This window comes from Eretmochelys imbricata, chromosome 8, assembly GCF_965152235.1.
Source record: "Eretmochelys imbricata isolate rEreImb1 chromosome 8, rEreImb1.hap1, whole genome shotgun sequence".
NCBI lineage: Eukaryota > Metazoa > Chordata > Testudines > Cheloniidae > Eretmochelys > Eretmochelys imbricata.
Genome location: NC_135579.1, coordinates 103,458,083 through 103,485,037, shown reverse-complemented (window position 1 = coordinate 103,485,037; position 26,955 = coordinate 103,458,083). Strand labels below are relative to the sequence as shown.

The window sequence follows — 26,955 nt, the reverse complement described above, 5'->3', positions numbered from 1 at the left end:
ATTCGCAAAAAGAACCGGAGGACTTGTGGCACCTTAGAGACTAAAAATTTATTTGAGCATAAGCTTTTGTGAGCATCCAATGAAGTGAGCTGTAGCTCACGAAAGCTTATGCTCAAATAAATTGGTTAGTCTCTAAGGTGCCACAAGTCCTCCTTTTCTTTTTATTATAATTCATGTAAATGAAGCTGGCCTGGGCTGGCTTTTCACCTTCTCCCCTATAGAGGGAGCAGAGCTCCACCTCTCTAAATTCTCTGCCCCTAGAGCTGACAGGCAGACAGACAGACAGCTTGAACGCATTGCTTTTCCTCTTGCCTTCCAGGGGGGTCTAGAATTAGACCTGCAGAACCTTCCCTGCCCTTTGGCTCTTCCAAAAGGATGGGACCTCATCACTTGAACTTAAGGAGAATCTCCATCCAAAATACAGGGCCCATGACACACAGTCGAGCAGTTCTGATTCCATCCAGCGGTGCCCTAGCCAGCTTGTTCTTGTGTATTAAAGACATGCAGCCATAGGCCAGCATTGGCAGTGATAAGCTGCCTGGAGGCTACAGAACTCCCTTGGGTTTGGCTCCTTTGCATGCTCAGCTCTCCCCCCACATGTCCCCCATTCCATCAGCTCAGAGTCTGCTGGGTGGATATGGGCTTAATCCCATGGCTGGCTCCAGCTCCCTGCCTGAGAAGGGCTCTCAACCACGGGGGCCTGGGCTATTTTCCCTGCCATGTTTCAGAGTAACAGCCGTGTTAGTCTGTATTCGCAGAAAGAAAAGGAGTACTTGTGGCACCTTAGAGACTAACCAATTTATTTGAGCACAAGCTTTCGTGAGCTACAGCTCACTTCATCGGATGCATACTGTGGAAAGTATAGAAGATCTTTTTATACACACAAAGCATGAAAAAATGGGTGTTTATCACTACAAAAGGTTTTCTCTCCCCCCACCCCACTCTCCTGCTGGTAATAGCTTATCTAAAGTGATCACTCGCCTTACAATGTGTATGATAATCAAGTTGGGCCATTTCCAGCACAAATCCAGGTTTTCTCCCCCTCCCCACCCCCAAACCCACTCTCCTGTTGGTAATTCCCTGCCATGGTTCCCCTGCAGCGACCTCTGGGCTGTAATGATCTGGCCCAGTCCCCCCTATCTGTGACCTATGGGACCCCCAAGCCCTCGAACGTAGTACCAGAGCACCACCTAGTGGTACAATTCAGGTAGCACTTTTACCACCAGAAGGCAATTTTTAAAGTACAAAAGAATTTTAAGTCCTTTTGGTGGGAGGGGGAACGGCCAGCTGGGATCTTCCCAAATCTCCTCCCCATCCTCCCTAGTCCAGGATTTGGGAGACCTGGGACTGTCTCCCAGGAGCTGAGGTTAGCTGAATATTGTCAATAATAGCTGTGAAAAGACAACAGCTTCAGGGAGGAGGGGAGCTCCCACGTTTTAGTTCTTGTTCCTGTCACAAGTTCAAATGTGACATATAAATTCTGCTCATGCACGTATGCTCCCCTGGGGCTCCTCTCTGGGGCAACTGCCCCTGCTCCATTTGTGGAATGGCGTCCACCCTGTTCCCCATCAGCTCTGTGTTCTTGGGGAACCCGGGCGCAGTACCCAGCCTGTCTGACTCACGAAAGCCCTCCCCCCCGCCTCTGCTTGAACCAAAGCCGATCAGAAGAAAGACTTACAAAAAGCAATGAAAAGGCCATGGGAGAGACCTAAACCCCTCTGGACAAGGGTGACAGGATTAAGGAAACTCCCCTAGCCTCATTTGCATCGAAGATGGGACAGGGAGGCATCCCCATTAGCATACAGAATGGAGAACAGAGATTCCAAGGCAACCAGAAAAGCAGGGAAGCAAGGCGTGATCTCAGCTCCAGGTGTTAACGAACCCACGCCTGCACACACCCAGCTCAGTAGTTATCACACTAATTCTAGTAATGAATCCTTTATTCAAAAGAATAAAAGAATCCAAAATACTGAAGCTGCCTAATTGCACTGTGAGCTCCCTGGAAGGAACACCGCCCATAGCCAGGAATGAGCAGTTCCTATTGTCTAGCCCCAACTAAACAACGGCGGGATCCTCCCTTGAGCCATCAATTTACCTATAAACAAATCCAGTGTTCTCCCTTGAACCATTGTTCTTTCCCTACAAAAACCCCTACCCACGCTCAAGTAAGTGCTCTGATGCCTGGATCCAAGATCTGCATCAGTTCCATTCGGACTTCATCTTCTCCTGACTGATCGTGCTGGGGGCTTTGCCTGACTCCAGCACTCCAGACCCTCAGCTACCACCACCACCTGGGAACCTGATCGATTCAAGCTCCATAGAATCATAGAACTGGAAGGGACCTCGAGAGGTCATCTAGTCTAGTCCCCTGCCTCATGGCAGGACTAAGTATTGTCTAGACCATCCCTGACAGGTGTTTGTCTAACCTGCTTTTAAAAATTCCCAATGATGGAGATTCCCCAACCTCCCTAGACAATTTATTCCAGTGCTTAACCACTCTGACAGTTAGGAAGTTTTTCCTAATGTCCAACCTAAACCACCCTCGCTGCAATTTAAGCCCACTGCTTCTTGTCCTGTCCTCAGAGGTTAAGAACAACAATTTTTCTCCCTCCTCCTTGTAACAACCTTTTTATGTACTTGAAAACTGTTCTCATGTCCCTCTCAGTCTTCTCTTCTCCAGACTAAACAAATCCAATTTTTTCGATCTTCCCTCAGAGGTCATGTTTTCTAGACCTTTAATCATTTTTGTCGCTCTTCTCTGGACTTTCTCCAGTTTGTCCACATCTTTCCTGAAATGTGGCGCCCAGAACTGGACCCAATACTCCAGCTGAGGACTAATCAGGGCAGAGTAGAGTGGCAGAATTTCTTCTCATGTCTTGCTTACAATACTCCTGCTAATACATCCCAGAATGATGTTTGCTTTTTTTGCAACAGTGTTACACTGTTGACTCATATTTAGCTTGTGGTTCACTATGACCCCCAGATCCCTTTCCGCAGTCCTCCTTCCTAGGGAGTCATTTCCCATTTTGTATGTGTGTAACTGATTGTTCCTTCCTAAGTGGAGTACTTGGCATTTGTCCTTATTGAATTTCATCCTATTTACTTTGCATCATTTCTCCAGTTTGTCCAGACCATTTTGAATTTTAATACTATCCTCCAAAGCACTTGCAACCCCTTCCAGCTTGGTATCATCCACAAACTTGATAAGTGTGTACTCCGTATGCCATTATCTAAATCATTGATGAAGATATTGAACAGAACCGGACCCAGGACCCACTTCACGGAGTGGTGAGGACCCAGCTCTCTCTCTCTCGGTATAGCCTTCTGACCCTGTCTTGTATGATCAGTTATAGTTTTCTAAACCTTTTATAATCAAATTTAAGTTAGATTTAATACTGTAACTGGTTTGTTTGTTTGGCTCCCCTATGGTTATTATCCGGCAATAAATAACTTTCCTGGTTAAGCTGGTTGCTTCTCCGTCTCTCTCCCCATCATGGGTGTTTATTGGCTTCCCTATTTGCTCTGCGGCAACGCTCCTCATACCTAAGCTAGAGATCCCTGCAGCACCCAAAAATTTTGTGGGGTTCGCTCATCATGTGGGTTACAACCAGAACAATTGTTACGTGAAAGTGGGGATAGGAACTTGCTGAACCTGGGGCATAGGAGGGTGGCAGATTGGAAGCGCTGCTCGACCAGCCTGCTGAGACCAGGGGCATATAAGGGGTCAGCTTGGGAGTGCTGATTGACCCGGTCCGCTCAGACGTGCTCTGTTAGAATGTGTGTGTGTGTTCATCTGACTCTGGGGCTGGACAAACCCAGCCCTGGGGAACCTAGGTCCTGCAGGAGAGCTCCACTGGGGGGGGACTTGCAGCAGGGAGAAGTAGAGCTCCCTGTGAGAACACAACTGACACAAGCAGTCCGTTGATAGAATTACAGACATGCCCCCGCCCCAAAGAGTAACCCTAATAAATGAGCGTACCCCAAAGTAACGGGCAAAGCTGGTAACAGCCCCCTCTGCAGGGCACATCAATGCAATAATCCCACAGTCTCCTGCAAACTCCCCTGGCAATGAGAAAAGGAGGACTTGTGGCACCTTAGAGACTAACCAATTTATTTGAGCATAAGCTTTCGTGAGCTACAGCTCACTTCATCTGATGCATCATGACAATCTGCAATGTGCATAGGCTGCAGCAATTCCAGGCCTCTTTGCTAGTGGGCTGAGGGAACCAGCAGGCTAGAGCCAACAAGCTGGCAAAGTCCCAGGAACACGGCCCGCACGGCAGAGCCATCTGGGGCTCGCCCTGCTCCGTGGCTGAATCGTCCCGTCTGGCTCCCATTCCTATTTATAAACTTGGGTTCCCATGGGCGCCACTCTCCAGGAGTGACTCTGGGTGCGTCCTGCCAGCCTGCTTGCCCACAACAGAAATCAGCCAAGTAGCTAATTAGTACGGCTAGTGCCTCCCCCCGCCCCCAGTTTCTGGATAACCCTGGCCCATCCACAATCCTGAAACTGAAAGCTGAAGCGAGACAAATTCAGACTGGAAATATGGTGTAAATTTTTAGGGGAGAGAGTAATTAGCCATTGGAACAATTTAGCCAGGGTTGTGGTGGATTCTCCATCACTGACAATGTTTTCAATCAAGATTGGATGGTTCTCTAAAAGCTCTGCTCTGGGAGTTATTTGGGGGCAGTTCTCTAGCCTGTGCCATACAGGAGGTCAGACTAGATGATCACAACGGTCCCTTCTGACCTTGGACTCTAGGATCTCTGAATCCAGCAGAGCTACCCTGACCGCTCCTGCCAGCCTGAAGACACACAGGCCCAGAACATGAATGGTATTTAGGCAGCTCAATACCTTGGAGGATTTGGGCCAGAGTCCCCACAACAAGAATGGTGTGTCCTCTCTACAGGTTCTTCCTTTACTTTACACCAGCGTTTCTCAAACTGGGGTCTGCGAGGATATTCCAGGGGGTCCTTGGGCCCCTCTGATCAACTCCTCCCCCTGTCTCCCAATGCCACCTGCATGCCGGGGAACAGCTGTTTAGCAGCATGCAGGAGGCGCTGGGAGAGAGGGGGAGAAGCGGACACGGGGGTGTGCTCAGGGAGGGGGCGGAATCATGTCCGGGGCTGCTGGCCCCACTGATCAACTCCTCCCCCTCGCTCCCAGTGCCTCCTGCACTCTGCGGAACAGCTGTTCCCCGGCATGCAGGAGGCGCTGGGAAGGAGGGGGAGGATTGGGGATGGGGCGCGCTTGGGGGAAGGGAGCAAAAGAGGCATAGAAAAGGAGGGGCAAGGGTGGAGTGGGGGCAGGCCCTGGGGCTGAGCAGGGGGACTTGGGGGTCCGTGACATTTTTTTTTAACAAAATAGGGGTCCCCGAGTTGTTAAAGTTTGAGAACTGCCGCTTTTCACCACTGCAATGCCAGCATGTGGGTTACATACGCAAGCACACGCATGACCCCGCACACACGACACGCGTGCCTGGGGACCCACGCCAGCTCCTGCAGACAATCGTGCAAACACGCCCTCGCACACTCTCACGGGCAGGCGCACGGCAACACGCAGTCTGCCTCACACCCGCCTCCCCACAAACCGCTGTCGATTTGAAAGCGACGCTCAGGCATTTGCAGCCAAACGACGGCTGGGGGCGGAAAGCGACAAACCTCCCATCGTCCCGCCATGGCTAGCGAGGCTTCAGGAATCACAGTGGGCAGCAGAAAACCAGGCCCCTAACCCCAGCTCTGTGGCCCAGCCACTGAAAGGGATCAAACCGAAAACCCCTTGGGGGATCTGGGCCCAAAGAGCAGAGCAGGAAGCAATATCTCCCTGCAGCCGCTAGGGGCCAGCAAGGACTCAAGAGAATCCTTCAGCGACTCCTACAACCGACTAAAAACAAAGTTTGTGAGCAGCGGCCCATCCCCTAAGGGATTTGATTGGGCTGGAAGGGGGAAGTTTCTGATTGGAGGAGACAGCTGCCACTTAGGCTCCCTTAAGAAGCAGGGCACAGCACCTGGTTCCAGGAAAGCAGGGCTGGGTCTGGGTCAGGTAGGACAGGCTCCCAGAGGGACAGGAGCATCGCCTGGGTTGGGTTCTCGAGGCTGCTTTGGATTTTATTTTTTGGCCCCTCTGGATCTGATCACTAAGGTGAGCCCTGCATTCCCAGCGTGACCCTTCCCTTCTGCAGGTGGGGGGCTTGATTTGCATGAGAAACCCAGCGAGGTTCCGATCTTTGCCCCTCCTGAGAAGGGCGTGGGGCTGGGGGTACAACCCCCCACCTCTTCTCTGAGAGAGGAGTGGAGACTTGAGGGCCGCTGCAGCTGGGCTGGGAAACTTCCCTTGGACTCTTTGAGCAACAGTCAAAGAGAAATTGATTTGCCTCTGCTTCCTCTTTCTCTCTGCCACAGAGGGGAGAAGTTGGGGTCTTCCCTAGTGTTTAAAAGCCCCCCTGGAAGGTAACTGAGCAGCCTCCGGGACTTGCTAAAGGGCTCACTGCTGTGTGAGGCACTGGTCTGCCCTAAAACTTCTCTCTCCGAGGGGGTGAGGACTGCATTAACCCCTGGTGCTGCGCTAATCTCTCTGATTTCTTTTCAGGAGCAAAGATGGGCTGTTTCAGTTTCCTCAAGGTGATGATGATCTTGTTTAACCTGGCCATATTTGTAAGTACCAGCCGCGTTTCAGGCTGTTTCTCTTCGTCACCGGGGCTAGATTTCAACGCCAGCAAATGCCCGGAGACTGTGGTGCTGATTATTTTTTTAAAAAAAAATGACCCTGCCCTTGTTGCCAAAGCTCTGCTGGCCCCGGGGCACTTCGGGATGAGAGCACTGACTGCCCCTCACGGGGCCTGTTGCAGGTGCTGGGCTGGGACTCTGGCTGGACCAGCTGTTTGCAGTGCTTTCCAGAGCCCCTTTCTCGGTGTGCTCCTTCCTATGAATTCAGGCCAAGTGTGCGTCTGCACAGCGGGCAGGGCGGTGAGGGGCATCTTGTGTGGACGCACTCACGCCGGTGGCACCCTCGCTAGCCAGCACGCCGCAGGGCGGAGGCAGCCCGCCCTGTAGCGTCCGCACGGCTAGCTTTAACGAGTTAACCAGAGTACGGGCGGGAGGCCTGGCTGGGGCTCTCGGAACGCTGGGGGTTGATAGGACTGTTCAATGCTGGGTTTAAGTTTTAAAGGGTCCCAGCCAAGTTGATCCGTTTCAGTCTAGGCTTGCTTGGCAAAATGGCTTGCTCCGAGGCTCTCGGGGGTGGCTGTAGGGCTGTGACGCTGATAGACGATGTCAGACCTTAAGCATTCTGTTTCTACGTTGGAGCGTATTGCCCTCTGCAACCTCCAGTGGACCAGACCCCCAGGCGATCACCTAAATTAGGCAGCTAGCCGCATAGGAAATGTAAGCTACTTCTCCAGTATGGTCTTCTCCAGGGCACGGGCGGGCTATAACCAGCCCCCTTTCCCTAAGACCCCCACTCCAGAGTTGGCCAGAACAGGACGCTCTGCTACAGCCTGTTCCTGGCACCTGGATTTGCTTTGAACAAGGCCAAGCTGCCAGGATTTCCGGGGGCTATGGCTCCAGACTGAGACTGTCTCTGATGGTCACTGATTGTTCTCCTCCCATGCCGTAGGCAACAATCTCACCGGTGGCATTGGAAGGAGAGCAGGGGGGTGCAGTGACACCAGGATCCATCCAAAAGCTCTTACTCCTTTGCAACCTGCGTCCAGCCAGGCCACCCCGCTGGTGGAAATCTATCTGGACCCCGGGAGCTCCATCACCGCAGAAGTGTGTTTTATTTTCTCTGTCTCTTTCACTCCCTCGGCACAGTACGAGCCCTCATGGCAGGGATTCTGCCCTCGTGGCCTCTGTGCTTGGCTACTGGCCCTGCCATCAGTGTGGGGGACCCTGGAAAGCCACAGGGATACATGGCAGAACAGCTGCTCAGGGACCAGGGCTGGCGGGGCCCATGCTGGTTAGACGGTTTGTCTGCAGTTTCGCTCTGTTCTGACCCCTCCAACTTGGGGCTCGTCGGTTGCCTCGATTCACAAAGGTGGCAGCCGACGCTGGCTGGATTAGAACTGCACCGAGTTATACTTGGGGAGGATTAGAAAGCGGGGCTGACGGCCCTGCCCTCTCTTCTTTCCCCCTCCGGCCTCTCCCGAGCGGACTCCCGGGCCGGACAGGAGGTGCTCTGCCTCTCTCACTTTGCCAGGTGTGACGTTGTTATTGGGCTGGCCAGAAAGCTTCCATCAACCCCCGCCCTTTTTTTTCTAATGGAAAATTCCCCTTTAATTGAAAATCCAGGGGAAGTGTCTGCTGTCCTGGGGGTCGGGGGCGAGCCATCAGAAAACCCACTCTTGTTTTGTCTACACTTTCAGCAGAGGGGTGGGGTGGGAAGGAATTCCATTCTTTTTCCAGCCAGCTCTGGTTTGTAGCTCTCTCTGCCCTCCACTGGCCCCGAGGATCTACTGGGATCTGCTGCTGTCTTTCCAGTTACTGACTGTTTTTCCCCCACGTTCCCAGGGGCACCTGGCCACGAATAGCGTCAAGTCCAAATCCTGGCGGGCGGAGCCAGTGGCTCCAAAACCCTGACAGCGCTGAGATGCAATAACAATGGTTCCGTCTCTTTCCCCCCAGCGGGCTGACGTGTCTGCTCCTCTCAGGTGGCTCTGCTGTAGGGTTTCTCCGTCCCCCTCTGCTCCGGCTCCAATGAGAAAAGCTCAGTTGTGGGAGTTATAATGGAGGTGACGAGTGACTCCCCGGTGATGTTTCCCCCGCCCCAAAGGCCATGGCTTTGTTTGCCCGGTGGACAAGGCCGCCTGTTCTCACTCAGCTGGCTTGTGTTCAAAGGCAGAGCTGTCTCTGTGGCTCTGGGGGGGACGGACGATGGAGCTGCTCGGCCCCTGCAGCGTCTCCCCTGGAGAAGCCGTTCTCCCAGCCAGAGGGAAATAGTTCTCTTCAGTGTGTTTCTCCCCCTGGGCTTGGCTAGGAGACACGGATAGGGAGGCTGGCTGCCCAGGTCCCCGCTAGCCCAATGTGGTTGGAATGATCAGCCCGGGAAAGCTCCTTGGCCTGCGTGATTCTTCCTTTCGTCTCCCAACCGCTCTTGCTGCGGCCTTCAGAGACGGGCTGAGGGCCATGTCCCTCGGCACGGACCTTCACAGCGGGAAGCTTGTCTGATCCCCAGGGGCAGTGCCTCTGAATGCGGAAGCGTGGGTGCTCTCCTCCTGGCTTGCGCCGAAGCTGAGGCCGGCCCGACCTCTGCTGAAGCCTGTGGCTAGTCAGGTCCTAAGATAGCTGCAAAACACCGGAGGCTCCAGGACACTTGTTCACTTGGACGCCGAAGCAGGGACGGGGGTTCTGCCCTCCCGGCCCGAGACATTGTGCTCCTCCGGGGTGATCTGACCTGCCCTGCGGTCTTCTTGTGGAGATGTCTCTGCTCTGATGGTCCCAGTTCTGAAAGGCGCTGGGAGGAAAACGCAGCCTTCCAAGGGGAGCCGGGCGGGTAGAACACCTAATTGGCTTCAAGACTGAGCTGGATACGTGTATGGAGGGGATCGGATGATGGGGCTGCCTCCAATGGCATGTCGCTGATCTGCGACTACTACCAGCAAATAGCTCCAATGGCTGGTGATGGGACACTAGATGGGGAGGGCTCTGTGTTACTACAGAGAATTCTTTCCCAGGTGTCTGGCTGCTGGGTCTTGCCCACATGCTCAGGGTCTAACTTATCACCATATTTGGGGTTGGGAAAGAATTTCCCCCTTGGTCAGATTGGCAGAGACCCTGGGGCGTTTTCACGTTCCTCTGCAGTATGGGGCCTGGGTCACCTGCAGGTTTAAACCGTTGTCAATAGTGGATTCTCTGAAACCTGAAGTTTTTAAACCATGATTTGAGGACGTCAGTAACTCAGCCAGAGGTTCGGGGTCTATCACAGGAGTGGGTGGGTGAGGTTCTTTGGCCTGCAATGTGCAGGAGGTCAGACTAGATGATTGTGATGGTCCCTTCTGACCTTAGTCTATGGGGAGGAATGGCTTGGGAGGGGCTTTTAGGCAAATGCATCTGAGGGTGTCATTGGAGACTCGGGGAGGAATTTAAATGAGGACAGGGAGGTAGGTAGGAGGATGAGGAGGGGGCGAGATGTTGATGGGGTATGTGTGTGGGGGAAACTTTGATGGCACACTTGGGTACTGATCACTCTTGCAGGGCCGGGCACTGACTTCAGGCCCTTTCCCTCCAGTGTGAGGGGCCCTTCACCGAGTGTTGTGTGTAATGACCCCATCCCAGGCAAGGAACTGAGTGGAGTGGGTGAGGCTGGTGCAATGGCCTGGCTCTCCTTCCCACCCTGCCAGCAAAGCATTATTCTTGTATCGGGGTTTATCTGCCCCACCCCGTGCTGGAATGGAAGTACAAAGACCTGTCCAGGAAAGTAGAGGGTTGTAATCTCCTCCGCCAGGGCCGGGAACAGAGCTGGCATTAATCAGAGGAAATGACTGACCCTAGGGTAGAAATCAGGAAGTTCCCCGAGACCCGCGTGCCACGTCAGAGCTTTCCTGGGTCTCCCTGTTCCAGAAACCAGGGCTTTGGAGCAGAGCCCGGAGCAGCTCCAGAGCAATGGAGCTGCAGGTTTTTGTCTGGAGCTGGAGTGGATCCGGCGCAGAGCTCCAAAGCCCTGCCAGAAACGGCCCTGGCCAGTGACCGAGCAGCTGTTCCCAGCCTAATCGGGGGTCTCCGAATCTCCCTTGTGCAAAACACAGGGCCCCCAGCCCCGCCTCTGAGCCAAAACAAATCACACTGGCTTCCTTGCCTACTGTGAACCCTGCCCCTGGGCACTTGGGTGAACTGACAACACGATCTGTCTCCATAGAGACCAGTGGTCAGGGCCTCGCCCTGTTAGGGATTGACCGTGTTTCATGGGGAGCTTGTGGTTGCTCTCGGGGAGCTGGATGGCACCCCTTTGCATGCTTGCTAACTCACCGGAGATTATCCCCCAAATCAGGGGACCTCTAATCTGCTCCAGGAGCCCTTCTCCTGTTTCGCGAAAGGGCCAGCCCTGGGTCATCAGTGCGTGCTGGGGAGAGCAGAGTAACCCGTGAGCTGGAGGGGAAGGAAAGTTGCAGTTAGCCCTGAGATCAGAACGTTCACAACTAGAAGTGAAAGGAGAAGATGGTCTCGCATTTCTAGCTCCTGTCAATGTCATGTCCCTTAGACCTTTCCCAGCCACCTCTGAAATAACACGCGCCTTTCTCTCGCCTCCTAGCTTGGCGGAGGGGCGCTCCTGGGCGTGGGGATCTGGGTCGCCGTGGACGGGAGCTCGTTCTCCAGCATATTTGGTTCCAGCAGCGCCTTGCAGTTTGTGAACGTCAGCTACTTCCTCATCATCATCGGTGCCATCCTGGTGGTGCTCGGCTTCCTGGGATGCTGTGGGGCCCAGAAAGAGAGCAAATGCCTCCTGATCATGGTAAATCTCCAGCTCCGGGCGGCGGGAAGCCGCGCTCGCTCGGTCAGCCTAACCCGCTTGTCCAGCTGCACGTGGGGTAGGATGGTGGAAGAAGTGGGCTTTGTACCTCCAGTAGGGAGTTGGGGTCTGTCAGGCCAGTGGCCTGGGTCTGCATTTGCGATCTCAGTCTGCACAAGGGTGGGACACAGCTGCTGCCTTGAAACGGGGTATATTTGATCCCAGGAGGGGAGTGACCCCCTCAAAATCCCATGCTCCACGGCAAGAGACTTGTTTCTTTGGACGAAAGGTTCCCTGCTCGATAGTAAACCCTGTCTTGCCCGAGTCGTGGGAGATCCCCATGGTAACTCTCTCTCGTCCCCTTTGTCGCCTGCTTGTGAACTAGCTTGAAGCCAGCTTGGCTTCTCCCAAGTTTCTCCCCGGGGCTGCACCCAGCCCTGCTAACCACCACAGGAAGCTGGCAGCGCTGTGGCCCGCCCCAGCTAGATGGGCCTGGACTCCGTCCCGTCTCTGACCTCTGGGTTGTGTCTCCTCCAGTTCTTCTCGATCGTGCTGATCATCTTCATCGCTGAGATCGCTGCTGCGGTGGTGGCACTGGTCTACACATCTCTCGTAAGTCGGGGGGGTGGGAGGGACAGGTCGCTCGGCGGCCTCCTGTGCCCGTTCCTGGAAGGACTGTGCTCTAGGCCTTGTGCTAAGGGGGATGCCGGAGGAGCGGAGATCGGTCCTCCCTGAGGGGTGGTTACCGTTCACGAACCGCTCCTCGGAGGAGCAGGCGTAACAGTGGGTGCTGAGGGTCTGGCCTCACTCACGGTGTCCGTGGGGCAGGAGGGAAACATGCCCTGGGCGGGAAGGCCCTATCCCTGGGGCTAGTCCCTCTCGGCAATTAATTCCTCCGTCCTGCACGGAAAACAGCCTGGCACCCAGTCGCAAGGCCTGGTGCAACGCAGCCCTGTGTGGGTGGGGGGGCGAGGCTGCCCGGTGTTGGGGGGAGGTGGATTTAGTCTATTCAATCCCCCCCCCGCCCATCCCCTGCAGCATCAATAGTATGCACACTGCAGCGTGAGTCCTGGGAAGTGAAACGGAGGCGGAAGAACGAACGCTGCAGGCGATGGCAAAGCAGATGACAGCTCCGGCCCACTCTCCGTGGCAGCAATCCTGAGCTGCGGGCAGGAACGTCCCATGCCACAGGCCCGGGTGGTGTCTGTTCTCACCCGCTCGGGGACGGTCGTTCCTGTTCTCACTTCCTGCTTCCGGACCTCACGCGTCTTACGTAACCGGGGAACTCTTCAGCCTGCCACACAGTGAGCCCGTTGCTGGAGAAAGGGGCCAGCACAACAAACTCCCCCTGCTTGCCCACCTGCCTGGCATAGCCATGGCAGCTCCCCTCCCACATGTAGCGGGTTGCCGGCGTACCTGGACGCTGGCCTGTAGGGACGCCAGGATTCTCCAAGAACCCCTTTAAGCCTTGGCCTCTCCCCGTGTGCGTGCCAGGCCGTTGGTCTAATGCCCGCTGTGATGGCATCTGAACTCTCTTCTAGGCGGAGAACATCCTACAAACAACAGTGACTCCAACACTGAAGAATCAGTATGGGAAGGTTACTGAAGTGACGCAGATCTGGAACACCACCATGTCTAAGGTGAGCCGGCCTGCGTGGGCCCGTCGCTCAGCTCAGGGGCGTCTCTGGTTTGAGATTGAGGGGGGCCTTCCCGGGATGGGGCAACAGACTTTAAAATTCAAGTGCACAGGGGGTGCAAGGGTCTGGAACCCACCTCGCTCCTCTCTGCGGAACCACACCGTGCCGCCCATTGGGCAGCCGTGGCCACCGGCACAAAGCGCACAAGGCTGCAGGGGCCTCTGACAAGTTGTGGTCGTCAAAGGCCCCGCGGCTCTTCTCTCAAGAGTCGGGGCTGGACCCCGAATCCTGGCCCAGCTCCAACTTGGGGAATGACATTCTGCCTTCCTCCCAGTTTCGGCTGGATGCATGATCCCTTAGTGCTTCCAATCCTGTCCTACCTGGCTGTACCGGGCTGCGGCTGCCCCATCGCCCCAGACGGCTTCATCCGCCACTGCGGGGCAGAGACAGCCCCCTAGATTAACCGGTTTGTAATCTGGCTGCGGAGCTTTTTGAGGTCTCCGGCTGGGACATGCTGGAGGGTGTTGGGCACGTTCTGTTCCTTGCTCTCACTCCTCTTCCTCCTCCTCCCAGGTGAAATGCTGCGGCTTGACGAACTACACAGACTTCACGGACTCTTACTACTACAAGGAACATGGCGACATGTACCCACCGTTCTGCTGCAACTCCGTCAACGCCTTGTGCAACGAGACAGAAGCACAAAACAGCAAACTCCCGGTATGGAGATGCAACAGCTTTGCCTTATGGCTGCGGGACCCCACACTGCCAGAAGGGCGTGGGTTTTGCTGTGGAAACTGGGCCACTGTCCCTCTCTGACATCTGCTCTTGGAGTGTCTGGGGATGTCCCCTTCCCATCGGAGAGGGAGGTGGGACTAGTTTGTGAATCACAGAAGTTTGGCGTAAGGCAGAGGAGGAGCAGGTTTGTTCTGCACTGGGGGACTGAGCTTATCTTCTGTTCCCATCTCTGCAACTGCCTTGCGCGACAACCGTGGCCAAGTCACTTGCCCCCTCTACATCTCTTCCCTACCTGTAAGCGTGGGGATGAGGACATGTCTTGTGAAAGGCTTGAAGGCCTGTAGGTGGTATACATGAGCAAAGCTGACCCTGCAGATGACTCTGGCCTGGTCTAGGGGATTTTGTCTAGATTCTAATAGGAATCGTCCCTGAGTTATTCTCTTTATACAAAGGTTCTTTAGACACTTGACCGAAAAATCATAGGGTCATGGAAGACCTCACCGGGGATGGGTGGGAGGGAGTTGTGTGTAGAAGCAACAGTCCAGGCCATTATGAATGCACTCGGAATACAAATGTATTTAATGTGCATATCACATTGATCCAGCAACGAGGCCCAAATCTCCTCCAAAGCCGAGTCCCCTTGCAAACCATCACATGCACACAATATATGGCATTCAAACCTAGCGCTGTTTGACCCTCTTAGTGACTGTGTTAGTAACTAGACTCTATAGCTCACGTGAAACAAAAGTAGCTGACCCAGCACTATTCGGTATAGTCATGTAGGACCTACAAATCCTACTTAACCCACTGCGTGAGCTCTGACCTTTCTGCTTGGAGTTATTCTCAGCTGTGGAACAGAGCCGGTGTTGCAATTACCTTCCAGTGCATTTCTGGACATCTAGTGGAAGTGGCCAAGACTGGGTGCTTTTAATTTGGGAGTGGGAGGGTGTGTGTGTGTGGGGGGGGGGGGAGGCTGTGCCCAAATCAAGACCCCTCAAAGCAGCTTGACTTCCTGAATCCTGTTAATATTGGGGTCCTCCTGGGTGTTTCTAGTTAGGCACCCAAAAATCATCAACTCCTCTCAGCTGGGAAGCTGAACTGAGCCTTACTGATCCCTGAAGTGCCCGTTTACTCCGGGTGTCCTGCTTGGTATATACCGCCAGGGCACAGCCAGGCGCACTCCTGCCCTTCTCAACCAACAGAGTCAGCACTCACTTTGGGACTCTCTTCAGAAGCTCTCAGCAGGTCGCTCGGTGCCAGCAAACCCACAGAGCATCAGGGGGACTAGAGGGCTAGCTGCGTCCTTCAGCTGACCGGGCATTCAGCTGCCTTGCTCCAACCAGCTTCCGTTGCGTGCTTGGCCCCGGCTCTTTCTAACCATGCTGGTTTCCATTTCCCCCTAGGGTTGCTTCCAGCAGCTGCTGAGCGACGTTCGCAAGAACGCGGGTGTGGTGGGGGGCGTGGCGGTGGGGATCTGTGCGTTAGAGGTAAGTCCCCCAGCTGGCTCCTGGCTGCAGAAACTGGGCGGGGACGTAGGTCTACACAGCTGCCGTCCCACTGCCTCCCCTCCACTGCCCCAGACAAAGGGCCCGCCCAGCAGGGGAGAGGGTAGAGTCGCTCCTGAACTGCAAGGGTGCCCACTGACCACCTCTGAGCTCTCCTCCTCCCGGGCTGCAGGCTCAGGCTCATTTCCTCTGCTCCTGGGGTGCCCAGCCCAGCCACGCTGTCCGAGCAGCTGTGACCACCAATGGCTCCAACCCCTGCCCGGGCCCCCGGAGCCTGGCGCTTGAGTGGGGATCAGGGATGGGGAGCCACAAAACAAGAGGAGGCGGGGAGGCCAGGGGATAGAAGGGACAGAAATAAAGGTGGCAACACCTACTTGATGACATGGCACAAGGGCGCTCGCTCACTGCAGTGGGAGCCACTCAGCCGGGGCGGATGGGAACCACCGAGGCAGCCTGACATCTAGTCTTGACCCTCAGCCTGCGCCCGGCCTTGACCCTCCGGGCCCGCTTCCCAAACCGACCCCGGCGTTCGTGAGGGGGAAGCAACAGGAGAGGGAGGACGATGGCGGCTGGGTGGCAGAGCCGCGCCATCTTGGCTGTTCCCACAGATCGAACCCGGGACCTCTAGATACAAAAGCTTGAGTTAAAGGGCCAGGCTGGCTATCGGAGAGCCACAACAGACCCGTCTCCTCTATAGACTGGGGCACAAGACACGCTGACCCGTGGGTTACAGTTGCATGATGTAGAGGATGTATCTAGCCAACGTGGAGAAAGAAGAAAAGGCCTCCCTGGGCAGCAGGAGATATTAAACCTACTTACCTCTCTTTAGCTTGCAGCCATGGTGGTGTCCATGTACCTGTACTGCCAGCTGGATAAGAAGTGAGGCCTGAAGAAGGCAGCGAGTCCTTTTCCCCTGGGCGGAAGAGGACGAACGATACATTCTTGCCTCATTTTCTATTTTGAGAATCAAACATTTCTTGGGCCCAACACACTCTCTGTCCTATGCACTGTGATTCGTTTCTAAATGATCTCCTGAGCTGACAGCCGTAGAGTGTGTGTTTGTGTGTGTATATATCTCTCTCTCTATATATATATATTAGCTAGCGTGACGTATCGATAACGTGTACATACAAACACTTCCGAAGTGGAAAGAGCTTCTGTTTCACCCCGGAGCTATTGTGCCAAAGACTGAAGGGGCTACAGATGCTGCTCTGTCCCCTCCGTGGCCTATGTGATCCTAGCTAGCTGTGGGGTGATCTTGCTAGGAGATGACCATCCCAGACTGCTGCTCGTGCTAGTCTTCCCAGCCCTCCTTGTTCACGAGACCCTTTGGCCCAGTCTCTAGTACACAGAACTAGATTCTAACCCGTGATCAGCTGGTGTGAACCAAGAGTCTTCCAGTGACTATGATGAAGCTACTGCTAACTGGCAGAAGAGTCTAGATTAGTGGAGAAGGCTTAGACCTCATGGGGTGGGAGAGAACATCCAGCCAAGCTAAGACGGGCCATCACTTCCTTCTTGCTTTAAGCATGTAGGCCAGAGGGAAAGGGCCTCGGGCTGCTCTGGCCTTGACTTTTTCCTTGTCTCTCTCCCTTCAACTCTCTCCCGGGCCACCCTCATCTCGTCAGCTTCCACACCCTCCCGCTTGAAGGCCTGGGGCTGGGTTAGATGGCACAATGCCATGCCGGGAGCTTGCCGGGAAGCCCCGGCAGACTGAGTCTGTCCTGTATATTTTTACACTGTGAAGAACTCCCCCCTCCCCCAATTAATTTATAATCTCAAGTGTAAATTATTTTCTGAATGTGGAATGAAGGTTTGTGCACAAGATGTTCCAATAAACTCTTTGAACCAAGGACTTGAGCGCGGACTACTGTCGTGCTGCATCAACTCTCCAGTCTCGGTACTTTGCTGGGCCTATCACCATGGTATCTGTGCACTTCCCAACCTTTACTGTATTTCTCTTCCCTCTTATCCCCCTTGAACAGCTGGGGAAACTGAGGCATGGAGCCATCAAGTGAGTTGCCTAAGCTCATGGAGGAAATCTGTGGCAGAGCAGGGGCTCCCACCGCCTAAGGATTAGGCAAATGTCCGAGTGACTTGGCCATCCTTCCTGTTTGCATGCCAGCTGTCTACTCTCCTGCGCGTCTGTAGGAGCCCGGGGGAAACCAATAAGCCAGGCCCGACTACTACTGCTATTAGCCCCTACAGGCACCCTGTTGTGCTAGGCATTGTACTAGCCCGTCCTAAGCTCCAGTCAGGGGCTGTCTTTCAATTAGCCATGCAGCGAGGCAAAGGGGTGTGTCCTGGACAAACAGGGGACAGGTGGCTGCAGACCAGCTGGGCAGACACCGTGCAAAGTCAGACTCATGCTCCTCTGATGAGCGGCAATACACTCCATCGCAGGCCCTCGGGAAGGGGTGGTGTGTGGGGAAAAGGGGGGTGGCAGAGGCAACCGCCCCCCACCCCAGTAAAGCGAGAGACTCACAACCCAGGAAGATGGTGAGGCCTCATCTGGAGTACTGTGTCCAGTTTTGGGCCCCACACTACAAGAAGGATGTGGAAAAATTGGAAAGCGTCCAGCGGAGGGCAACAAAAATGATTAGGGGGCTGGAGCACGTGATTTATGAGGAGAGGCTGAGGGAACTGGGATTGTTTAGTCTGCGGAAGAGAAGAATGAGGGGGGATCTGATAGCTGCTTTCAACTACCTGAAAGGGGGTTCCAAAGAGGCTGGATCTAGACTGTTCTCAGTGGTGGCAGATGACTGAACAAGGAGTAATGGTCTCAAGTTGCAGGGGGGAGGTTGAGGTTGGATATTAGGAAACACTATTTCACTAGGAGAGTGGTGAAACACTGGAATGCGTTACCTGGGGAGGTGGTGGAATCCCCTTCCTTAGAAGTTTTTAAGGTCAGGCTTGACAAAGCCCTGGCTGGGATGGTTTCGTTGAGGATCGGTCCTGCTTTGAGCAGGGGGTTGGACTAGATGACCTCCTGAGGTCCCTTCCAACCCTGATATTCTATGATTCTATGATCACAGCTGCTGTGGGAGCTGGAAGGACAGGCTGGTATGCCATGGGTCCGTGGAAGCAGGGGTGAAAGTGTGATGGTGCTGTGGGAAGCAGAGGGCAGGCCAGGGGGCACTGGCAGATCAGAGGGGCAGATCAAATTGCTAGGGGCGCGAAGGACCTTCAAGGGGAGGGCGAGAGCTCGGGCTTCCCAGATGCGGTTTAATGCCTTCACTCCGGCCGCACGGTTCAATTCTCGTGCGGTGCCTCCTCTGACCTCACCCGAGTTTAAAAGCAAAGAGGCCGGCAGGCAAGCCCTGCTTTCACAACAGCCTCTGCCACCGACGCAGGGCAGGGGCACGAGGCTGCCTGCAGGTTCCCCACAAAGCAATGGCCTGTTTTGCCTTGCAAATTCCCTCCCTTGGGCTGTTTTGGTTAAGGCAGCAGTGGAAACCTCAGTGCCCATCCACTTCTGGCACCTACGGCCAGCTGGGAGATCGAGGGAGGGGATTGTATAAACAGTTGGGGGCTGGAACACGCTTGGCCCAGCCACTGAAATACTGGGTTGAAGCCAAATGCTGTAGGGGCGCCAAGGATCAGACTGCCAATGCACCCTTCACCCCAGCTCCTTCCCTGCATGCGGGCCGAAAACAGGGCACCTGGCAGCTTGGGCGATGGCCAGGCAGCTGATCTGAGCTCGGGTGCCACTGTCCGGGTCTCATGCAGCCTGGGATTTAAATGCCACTAGATGGACATGACCACTAGACAATAGGCAGCCAATAGAGACCAGAGCTGGACACTGGGGGTGGGGGTGGGGGAGTCCGTGGGCTGCAGCTATCCTGGAGGAGGGGTGGTTTGCTTGGCTAACCCCTACTAAACCCCGGCATCTAAGCGCCTCGCTTTGTGTGTAGCTGACCACGCCTTGAAGAGCACCTGGCTCCTGCTGGCAGGGACTTTGCTCTTAACCCTCTCTAAGCCATGGCTATCGCAAGAGCTATTTATGTTTATTTAGGGGAGAGAGCACCGGACTGGGAACCAGGAGATCTGGGTTCTATTCCTGGCTCGGCCACTGGCCTGCTGCGTGAAGTTGGGCAAGTCCCTTCACCACCCTGCGCCTCAGTTTCCCCATCTGTAAAATGAGGCTCATGATACTGCCCTCCTTTGTAAAGTGCTTTGAGATCTCTTGGTGAAAAGCACCATTAGAAGAGCTGGGTATTATTACTGAGTAAGACTCGCCTGGTTTTTTAGAGCTACTGTGTGCTCTTAGCCTCCCCTGGCGTCAAAGGGTTAATGAGACCCCGGGGAGTTCAGCACCGCTGGGGAATCAAGCCTCTTCTGTTTAGATACCATCACCTTACGCTCCCAGGTGTGAACGTTTTGCTGTCTGTTGTGAGCAAAAGATTCCCCGAGGGCTTGGCCAAGCATAAATCAATCCGTCTGGGCATTAGTGAGAGTGGCAGTCGATCACACCAGCATTTCAGGGGTTAACTAAGGCCAGCACCTGCTAAGAGGGAGGGAGGTGAGCGAAAGCCAGAGTTTGCACTGCCCTTATCTGGCTGAAATGTTTTCTCTCACACCAGTAAACTCATCCAGCTATGGCTGATATACACAGAGGCAAATTCTAGCCTGTTCTTTATCTTTATAGTCAGGAAAGAGAGATGACACAAGCCATCTACTGCGTTTATCTCGATGAGATGCAAATAAACTCATTGCTCTTATTCTAAAGAGGGCACTTTGGTCATGAAGCTGGGGAGGAGCAGCAGGAATTGTGTACAGCCCCCTAGCACAACGGGGCCCTGATCTCAGGTGTGATACAAAGAACTGGAGCAGGTTGGAAAAGTCCCAACAAAACCGGTTTTCCTCCGAATTCACCGATTTGGCTAAAGGGAACGTCCCGCGGAGATGGTTCGATTTTGATGACGTTCCTCACAGAAAGCAGGCAGGCTTCTGATGCAGCCTGGCAGCTTTCAAAACCTGACTTGCCCGCCCGGCTCCTTGGCAGCTGCCTGGCAATCTGCTGTGGGATCCAGACTTCCAGGGTCCGCAGCTCAGCTGCGCTGGCCTGGAGCCAAGGACCACAGGGCGCTTCCAGGAGCCACATCCCTGAAGCAGCCGGCCGCTTGCACATCCCTAGAGCTGGGCTCCCCAGGGCTTTCATGGAGCATTCTGAAATATTGGGGTGGGGGTGGGGAGGTCATTCCGAATCGGAATCAAACCAAATTTCAAATGATCAAAATGCTCCACGGAAGAGAGTTCCCTTTCTCTCTCCAGGTGATGGGGATGGTGCATTCCGCGCTCCCAGTAGCTCCTGGCTGTGGATGGGCATCTGCCTCCCCTCACAACATAACGATGCTGTGGCAACACAAATTTCATTGCTGCGAGCTGGCCTGGGCGTGGGGCTGGGGGCACCGAGCTATCGGCTCCCTGGGCTAAAGGAAAATCTGTGCCAGACTCTGTTCAGAAGGTGAGGCATAAGATTCTGTCCCCTGGGACGGGGCGGTGTGATTACCAGCTAGCCCAGATGCCACACATCCACCACCCTAACACTTACTGCGAGGGGGAGGGATTTATTAAGAGGGCGTGTGGGCTCACCGGTCCATTTCCCTACAGGGGCAGATCTTGGGTTAAAGCCATGGAAGGGAAGTACAGCATCTAGGCTTCTAGTCCCGGTTTTGCCGCTGACCCGTTATACGACCATGGCAGCAAGCTGGGAAAGGAAGTGGACGGGGCTTCAGAACGGCTCCCTCTGGGCCACCGAAGAAACGACGGAGCTATTGGGCTTCTGCATCTAGCGTTGGCCTTGAATTCCCGGCGAGCGCTACTGTAACCCACATGCCTCGTGGGTGGGGTGCTCTGACCCATCTAGTGGCACTGAGACCACAGAGAGAGAGATTAATGAGTCTGCTCTAGAGCCTTAGCTAAGAGTCAGTTGGCTTTTTGCTCATGCAGTAGAGGCTCATGCACGAAGCTCCAGAGGCCCCAGGTTCGATCCCACCTGCCGACGACCGGGGTCTGTCAGTGTTACACTACAACTGGGCAAAGATGTCCCAGAAGAGCAGTTTCCCAAAGGGAAAATGCTGATTTGGCAAAATGAAAACGTTATCTACACGTCTTGTTTCACCTTTATTGTTTTGACTCAGTAATATTATTATTAGAATATAATTAAATAATATCACTGTTGAAAGAAAGCCTTTTGACTTTACAATACTTAGCTTCTCTACGGCGCAACTCATCAGTAGATCTCAGAGGGCTTTACAGAGGGGCATTACCCCCATTTTGCTGATGGGGAAACTGAGGCACAGGGCGGTGAGGTGACTAGCCCAAGTTCAGGAATAGAACCCGCATCTCCTGAGTCCCAGCCCAGTGCTGTAGCATTTCTGGAATCTTTCCTTACCCGACGATTCTGAGCTTTCAACTTTTCATCCCGATGAGGGGATCAAAATCAGGTTTTAAAATGGCAGAGTTTTCCTTGCGTGACGGAAAGCCCGGGTTTCAAGCAGCTCTAGCTCAGCATGATGGGCAGGCCGAGGCGAGGCGTGGCGGGAGGCCAGGGACCCAGAGTTACTCATTAAGTGGCAGAGTGGGCGGTTGGAATGCGAGCAGCCTCGATTCAGACCTGTTTGGCTTGGGTTGTTGCTCAGCTTCAGCGAGGTGTGTCCTGACACTGCCTATTGCATTGTTCTAGCAACGTGCCATTGTACAGTACAGTACAGGGTCCGCTGTGCTGTGGAGAACTGATCCTTGCAGTGGGACAGCGAGTACTGACCCGCTGGCCCGGAAATCCTCCTGTGCAGGGAGCTAGGGGGCTGCTAACCAGAACAGGGAGACCAGCCTGCACTTGGGAGCAGTACACACAGCCCACAGCACTCCTGAAAGGGTTAATCCAGTCTCAGAAGCTGCCAGGTGACAGGGGCCTGCCCTCGGGCTAGGTTCCGCCAGTGAGAGTTTGGGTGGAGGAGGTAACAATGTTCAGCAGGAAGAGTGAGGGAGGGAGTGTATTTTCCTCTTTGTGATGTACAGCCCCGAGCGCACCGTTAGCACAGCAAACAGCAGCTGCTGGCATTTGACCAGCTGAGTGCGTCGCCACTACGAATCCCAGAGGGAGACAGTGGGGGTCTTAGACAAGGCAGAACGTTCCTGCTCCCGCAGCTGACGTCAGCTGAACTAATAACTCCTAGCTGTTATCTAGCACTTTTCATCAGCAGATCTCGAAGCAGTTTACAATGGAGATCAGGATCATTATCCCCATATTACAGATGGGGAAACTGAGGCATGGGGCAGTAAAGCAACATGCCCAAGCAGGGACTAGAGATTAGGGCTCCCAAGTCCCAGGCCAGTTTGCTGTCCGTTAGTTCACACCACTTCAAGGAGCTGAGCTGCTACATGGACAAGACAAAGCGTTGGAGGGGAAACTGAGGCACAGAGCAGGGAAGCAACTTGCCCAACATTAGCTCTGTTAAAGGGTCATGCTTCCAATTAGAAAAATCACATCTGCTTTGAGATGTGAGCTAAACTCACAGAGCTAAACTCCACACCAGAGGTGCAATTCCTAACTGAGAATGTCCATACCACTGAGGCTAAGGAAGGGCAAATCAAGGAAGAAACAACCCCATCCACCACCCAAATCTCCAGCTAATGATTACTTTGGTTCTTTCACCTACCCCCTGTGACTCTGCACTTCCTGGTCTTGGTGAGCAGCAAAAGAGGAAACCAGCGAGAGGCCGTTTTTTGCAGCATTCACCAGTTTGACATTTATAGCCAGATAGTTCAGGGCAGAACAGCTGACTCTGTAGATGTTACAGGAATATGCAGATCTGGGAATGGAGCTCAAGCTATGTCTACACAATAATAATGGCATGTGTTCTCCAGGGCCTTTATCCAAGGGTCTCAAAGCACCCAACGCTAACACCCATCTGATGTAGGCATCATCGTCTCCATTTTAAAAGAGCAAACCATAGAAGCATCGGACTGGAAGGGACCTTGAGACGTCATCCAGTCCAGCTCCCTGCACTGTGACAGGAACGCGGAAACCTAGACCATCCCCGAGAGGTGTTTGTCCAACCTCTTCTTAAAAACCTCCAGTGACGGGGATTCCAACCTCCCTTGGTAGCCTGTTCCAGAGCTTAACCACCCTGAGAGTTAGAAAGTTTTCCTAACATCTAACCCAAATCTCCCTAGGTGCAGAAGCCCATTGCTTCTTGTCCTGCCTTCAGTGGACATGGAGAAATATTGATCACCTGCCTCTTTATAACAGCCCTTAACATATTTGAAGACTGTTTTCAGGTCCCCCCTCAGTCTTCTGTTCTCAAGACGACATGTGTCCAGTCTTTTCAACCTTTCCCCATAGGTCAGCTTTTCTAAATCCTTGATCACTTTTGTTGCGCTCCTGTGGACTCTGTCCAATTTGCCTGCATCTTTCCTGTGTGGGGCCCCCAAAAATTGCACACAGAACTCCAGCTGAGGCCTCGCCAGTGCCAAGTAGATTGGGACAATTACCCCCCGTGTTTTACACACAACACAACTGTTAATACACCCCAGAGTGATATTAGCCTTTTTCGCAACTGCTTCGCATTGTTGACTCATAAAGAGCTGGGTCTTGTGGCTACGGCGCTGGACCACACCTCTGCTGAGCTGCGTTCAAGTCTCATCACTTGCTCACTCTGGTCCAGGTGGTCAAAGATATTTAAGCACCTAACTCATGGTGAAGCCTGCATCCCAAGAAAGGGGAAAAAATTCATAGGCAGGAGTTGTAGACCAAGCTGGATGAGCAAGCATCTTAGAGAGGCAATTAAGAAAAAGCAGAAAGCATATAGGGAGTGGAAGAAGGGAGGGATCAGTAAGGCAAGCTACCTTATTGAGGTCAGAATATGTAGGGATAAAGTGAGACAGGCTAAAAGTCAAGTAGAGTTGGACCTTGCAAAGGGAATTAAAACCAATAGTAAAAGGTTCTATAGTCATATAAATAGGAAGAAAACAAAGAAAGAAGAAGTGGGACCGCTAAAAACTGAGGATGGAGTGGAGGTCAAGGATAATCTAGGCATGGCCCAATATCTAAACAAATACTTTGCCTCAGTCTTTAATAAGACTAAAGAGGATCTTAGGGATAATGGTAGCATGATAAATGGGAATGAGGATATGGAGGTAGACATCACCATATCTGAGGTAGAAGCGAAACTCAAACAGCTTAATGGGACTAAATCGGGGGGCCCAGATAATCTTCATCCAAGAATATTAAAAGAATTGGCACAAGAAATTGCAAGCCCATTAGCAAGAATTTTTAATGAATCTGTAAACTCAGGGGTTGTACCGTATGATTGGAGGATTGCTAACATAGTTCCTATTTTTAAGAAAGGGAAAAAAAGTGATCCAACTAATTATAGGCCTGTTAGTTTGACATCTGTAGTATGCAAGGTCTTGGAAAAAATTTTGAAGGAGAAGGTAGTTAAGGACATTGAAGTCAATGGTAAATGGGACAAAATACAACATGGTTTTACAAAAGGTAGATCGTGCCAAACCAACCTGATCTCCTTCTTTGAGAAAGTAACAGATTTTTTAGATAAAGGAAACGCAGTGGATCTAATTTACTTAGATTTTAGTAAGGCGTTTGATATGGTGCCACATGGGAAATTATTAGTTAAATTGGATAAGATGGGCATCAATAGGAATATTGAAAGGTGGATAGGGAATTGGTTAAAGGGGAGACTACAACGGGTCCTACTGAAAGGTGAACTGTCAAGTTGGAGGGAGGTTACCAGTGGAGTTCCTCAGGGATCGGTTTTGGGACCAATCTTATTTAATCTTTTTATTACTGACCTGGGCACAAAAAGTGGGAGTGTGCTACTAAAGTTTGCAGATGATACAAAGCTGGGAGGTATTGCTAATTTAGAGAAGGACAGGGATACCCTACAGGAGGATCTGGATGACCTTGTAAACTGGAGTAATAGGAATAGGATGAAATTTAATAGTGAGAAGTGTAAGGTCATGCATTTAGGGATTAATAACAAGAATTTTAGTTATAAGCTAGGGACGCATCAACTAGAAGTAACAGAGGAGGAAAAGGACCTTGGAGTATTGGTTGATCATAGGATGACTATGAGCTGCCAATGTGATATGGCTGTGAAAAAAGCTAATGTCGTCTTGGGATGCATCAGGAGAGGTATTTCCAGTAGGGATAAGGAGGTTTTAGTACCGTTATATAAGGCACTGGTGAGACCTCACCTGGAGTACTGTGTGCAGTTCTGGTCTCCCATGTTTAAGAAGGATGAATTCAAACTGGAACAGGTACAGAGAAGGGCTACTAGGATGATCCGAGGAATGGAAAACTTGTCTTATGAAAGGAGACTCAGGGAGCTTGGCTTGTTTAGCCTAACTAAAAGAAGGCTGAGGGGAGATATGATTGCTCTCTATAAATATATCAGAGGGATAAATACCAGAGAGGGAGAGGAATTATTTAAACTCAGTACCAATGTGGACACAAGAACAAATGGATATAAACTGGCCACTAGGAAATTTAGATTAGAAATTAGACGAAGGTTTCTAACCATCAGAGGAGTGAAGTTTTGGAATAGCCTTCCGAGGGAAGTAGTGGGGGCAAAAGATCTATCTTGCTTTAAGATTAAACTCGATAAGTTTATGGAGGAGATGGTATGATGGGATAACATGGTTTTGGTAATTAAATATTCATGGTAAATAGGCCCAATGGCCTGTGATGGGTTTTAGATGGGGTAAGATCCAAGTTACCTGGGAAAGAATTTTCTGGGAAAGAATTTTCTGTAGTATCTGGCTGATGAATCTTGCCCATATGCTCAGGGTTTAGCTGATCGCCATATTTGGGGTCGGGAAGGAATTTTCCTCCAGGGCAGATTGGAAGAGGCCCTGGAGGTTTTTCGCCTTCCTCTGTAGCATGGGGCACGGGTCACTTGCTGGAGGATTCTCTGCTCCTTGAGGTCTTTAAACTACAATTTGAGGACTTCAATAGCACAGATATAGGTGTGAGGTTTTTTTTTGTAGGAGTGGTGGGTGAAATTCTGTGGCCTGCGTTGTGCAGGAGGTCAGACTAGATGATCATAATGGTCCCTTCTGACCTAAATATCTATGAATCTATGATTTCAAATAGCTTTGAGGCTCTGGGTCTCTGCCTCAGTTCTCCCTCCCTAAAAGACCACAGTCCATTCAAAGCGGAACTAGCCAAAGTCCTGGAGAATGGACTGTAGACAACAACGGATATACGAATGGATCCAAACAGGTGTTTCCTAACCCTACCATCTATGACTGCATGAAACAGATTTGCTAGGAGGTAGCTCATCATGGAGGATCTTTCTGGAGCCCCCCCAGATGTGCCCAACTCTTGTGATTTTATCACAAGTCTCAAGATAGTTGGTGTTTTGTTCTTAAAGCCCCAGCTTCTGGAGGCAAGAGATTACATGGGACTCATGATGTTGTGCTCCATATGTTTCATGGAAATATGCTAATGAGTATAAATATAACTTAACTGAAACACGTTTTGTGCAAAAGGTCTCTTGTAAGGTATCATTACAAAGCTTATAATCTACTCAGTGTGGTCATCCCATTCGTATAAATGTATAATTCTTGTATCTGAAACTAGAAATATAATTCTGAGGCCCTATTGTAC

The 26,955-nt window shown here is 52.5% G+C and overlaps 1 protein-coding gene across 1 annotated transcript; it reads left to right on the top strand.

The window, feature by feature from the left end:
• Nucleotides 1-6,028: 6,028 nt before the first annotated feature.
• On the top strand, nucleotides 6,029-17,167 carry TSPAN1 (tetraspanin 1). The gene is made up of 8 exons (XM_077824143.1): nucleotides 6,029-6,142; nucleotides 6,590-6,654; nucleotides 11,246-11,446; nucleotides 11,981-12,055; nucleotides 12,985-13,083; nucleotides 13,654-13,797; nucleotides 15,219-15,302; nucleotides 16,150-17,167. The coding sequence occupies exons 2-8, from the start codon at nucleotides 6,598-6,600 to the stop codon at nucleotides 16,201-16,203; spliced, it is 714 nt and encodes a 237-aa protein (XP_077680269.1). The 5' UTR covers nucleotides 6,029-6,142; nucleotides 6,590-6,597; the 3' UTR covers nucleotides 16,204-17,167.
• The last annotated feature ends 9,788 nt before the right edge of the window (nucleotides 17,168-26,955 follow it).

Excerpts from the sequence above, each read along its gene's own strand:
- TSPAN1 (XM_077824143.1), top strand. The coding sequence starts at position 6,598 with ATGGGCTGTTTCAGTTTCCTCAAGGTGATGATGATCTTGTTTAACCTG. Across the intron at positions 12,056-12,984 it reads CACTGGTCTACACATCTCTC|GCGGAGAACATCCTACAAAC; the intron begins GTAAGTCGGGGG and ends ACTCTCTTCTAG. Across the intron at positions 15,303-16,149 it reads TGGGGATCTGTGCGTTAGAG|CTTGCAGCCATGGTGGTGTC; the intron begins GTAAGTCCCCCA and ends ACCTCTCTTTAG.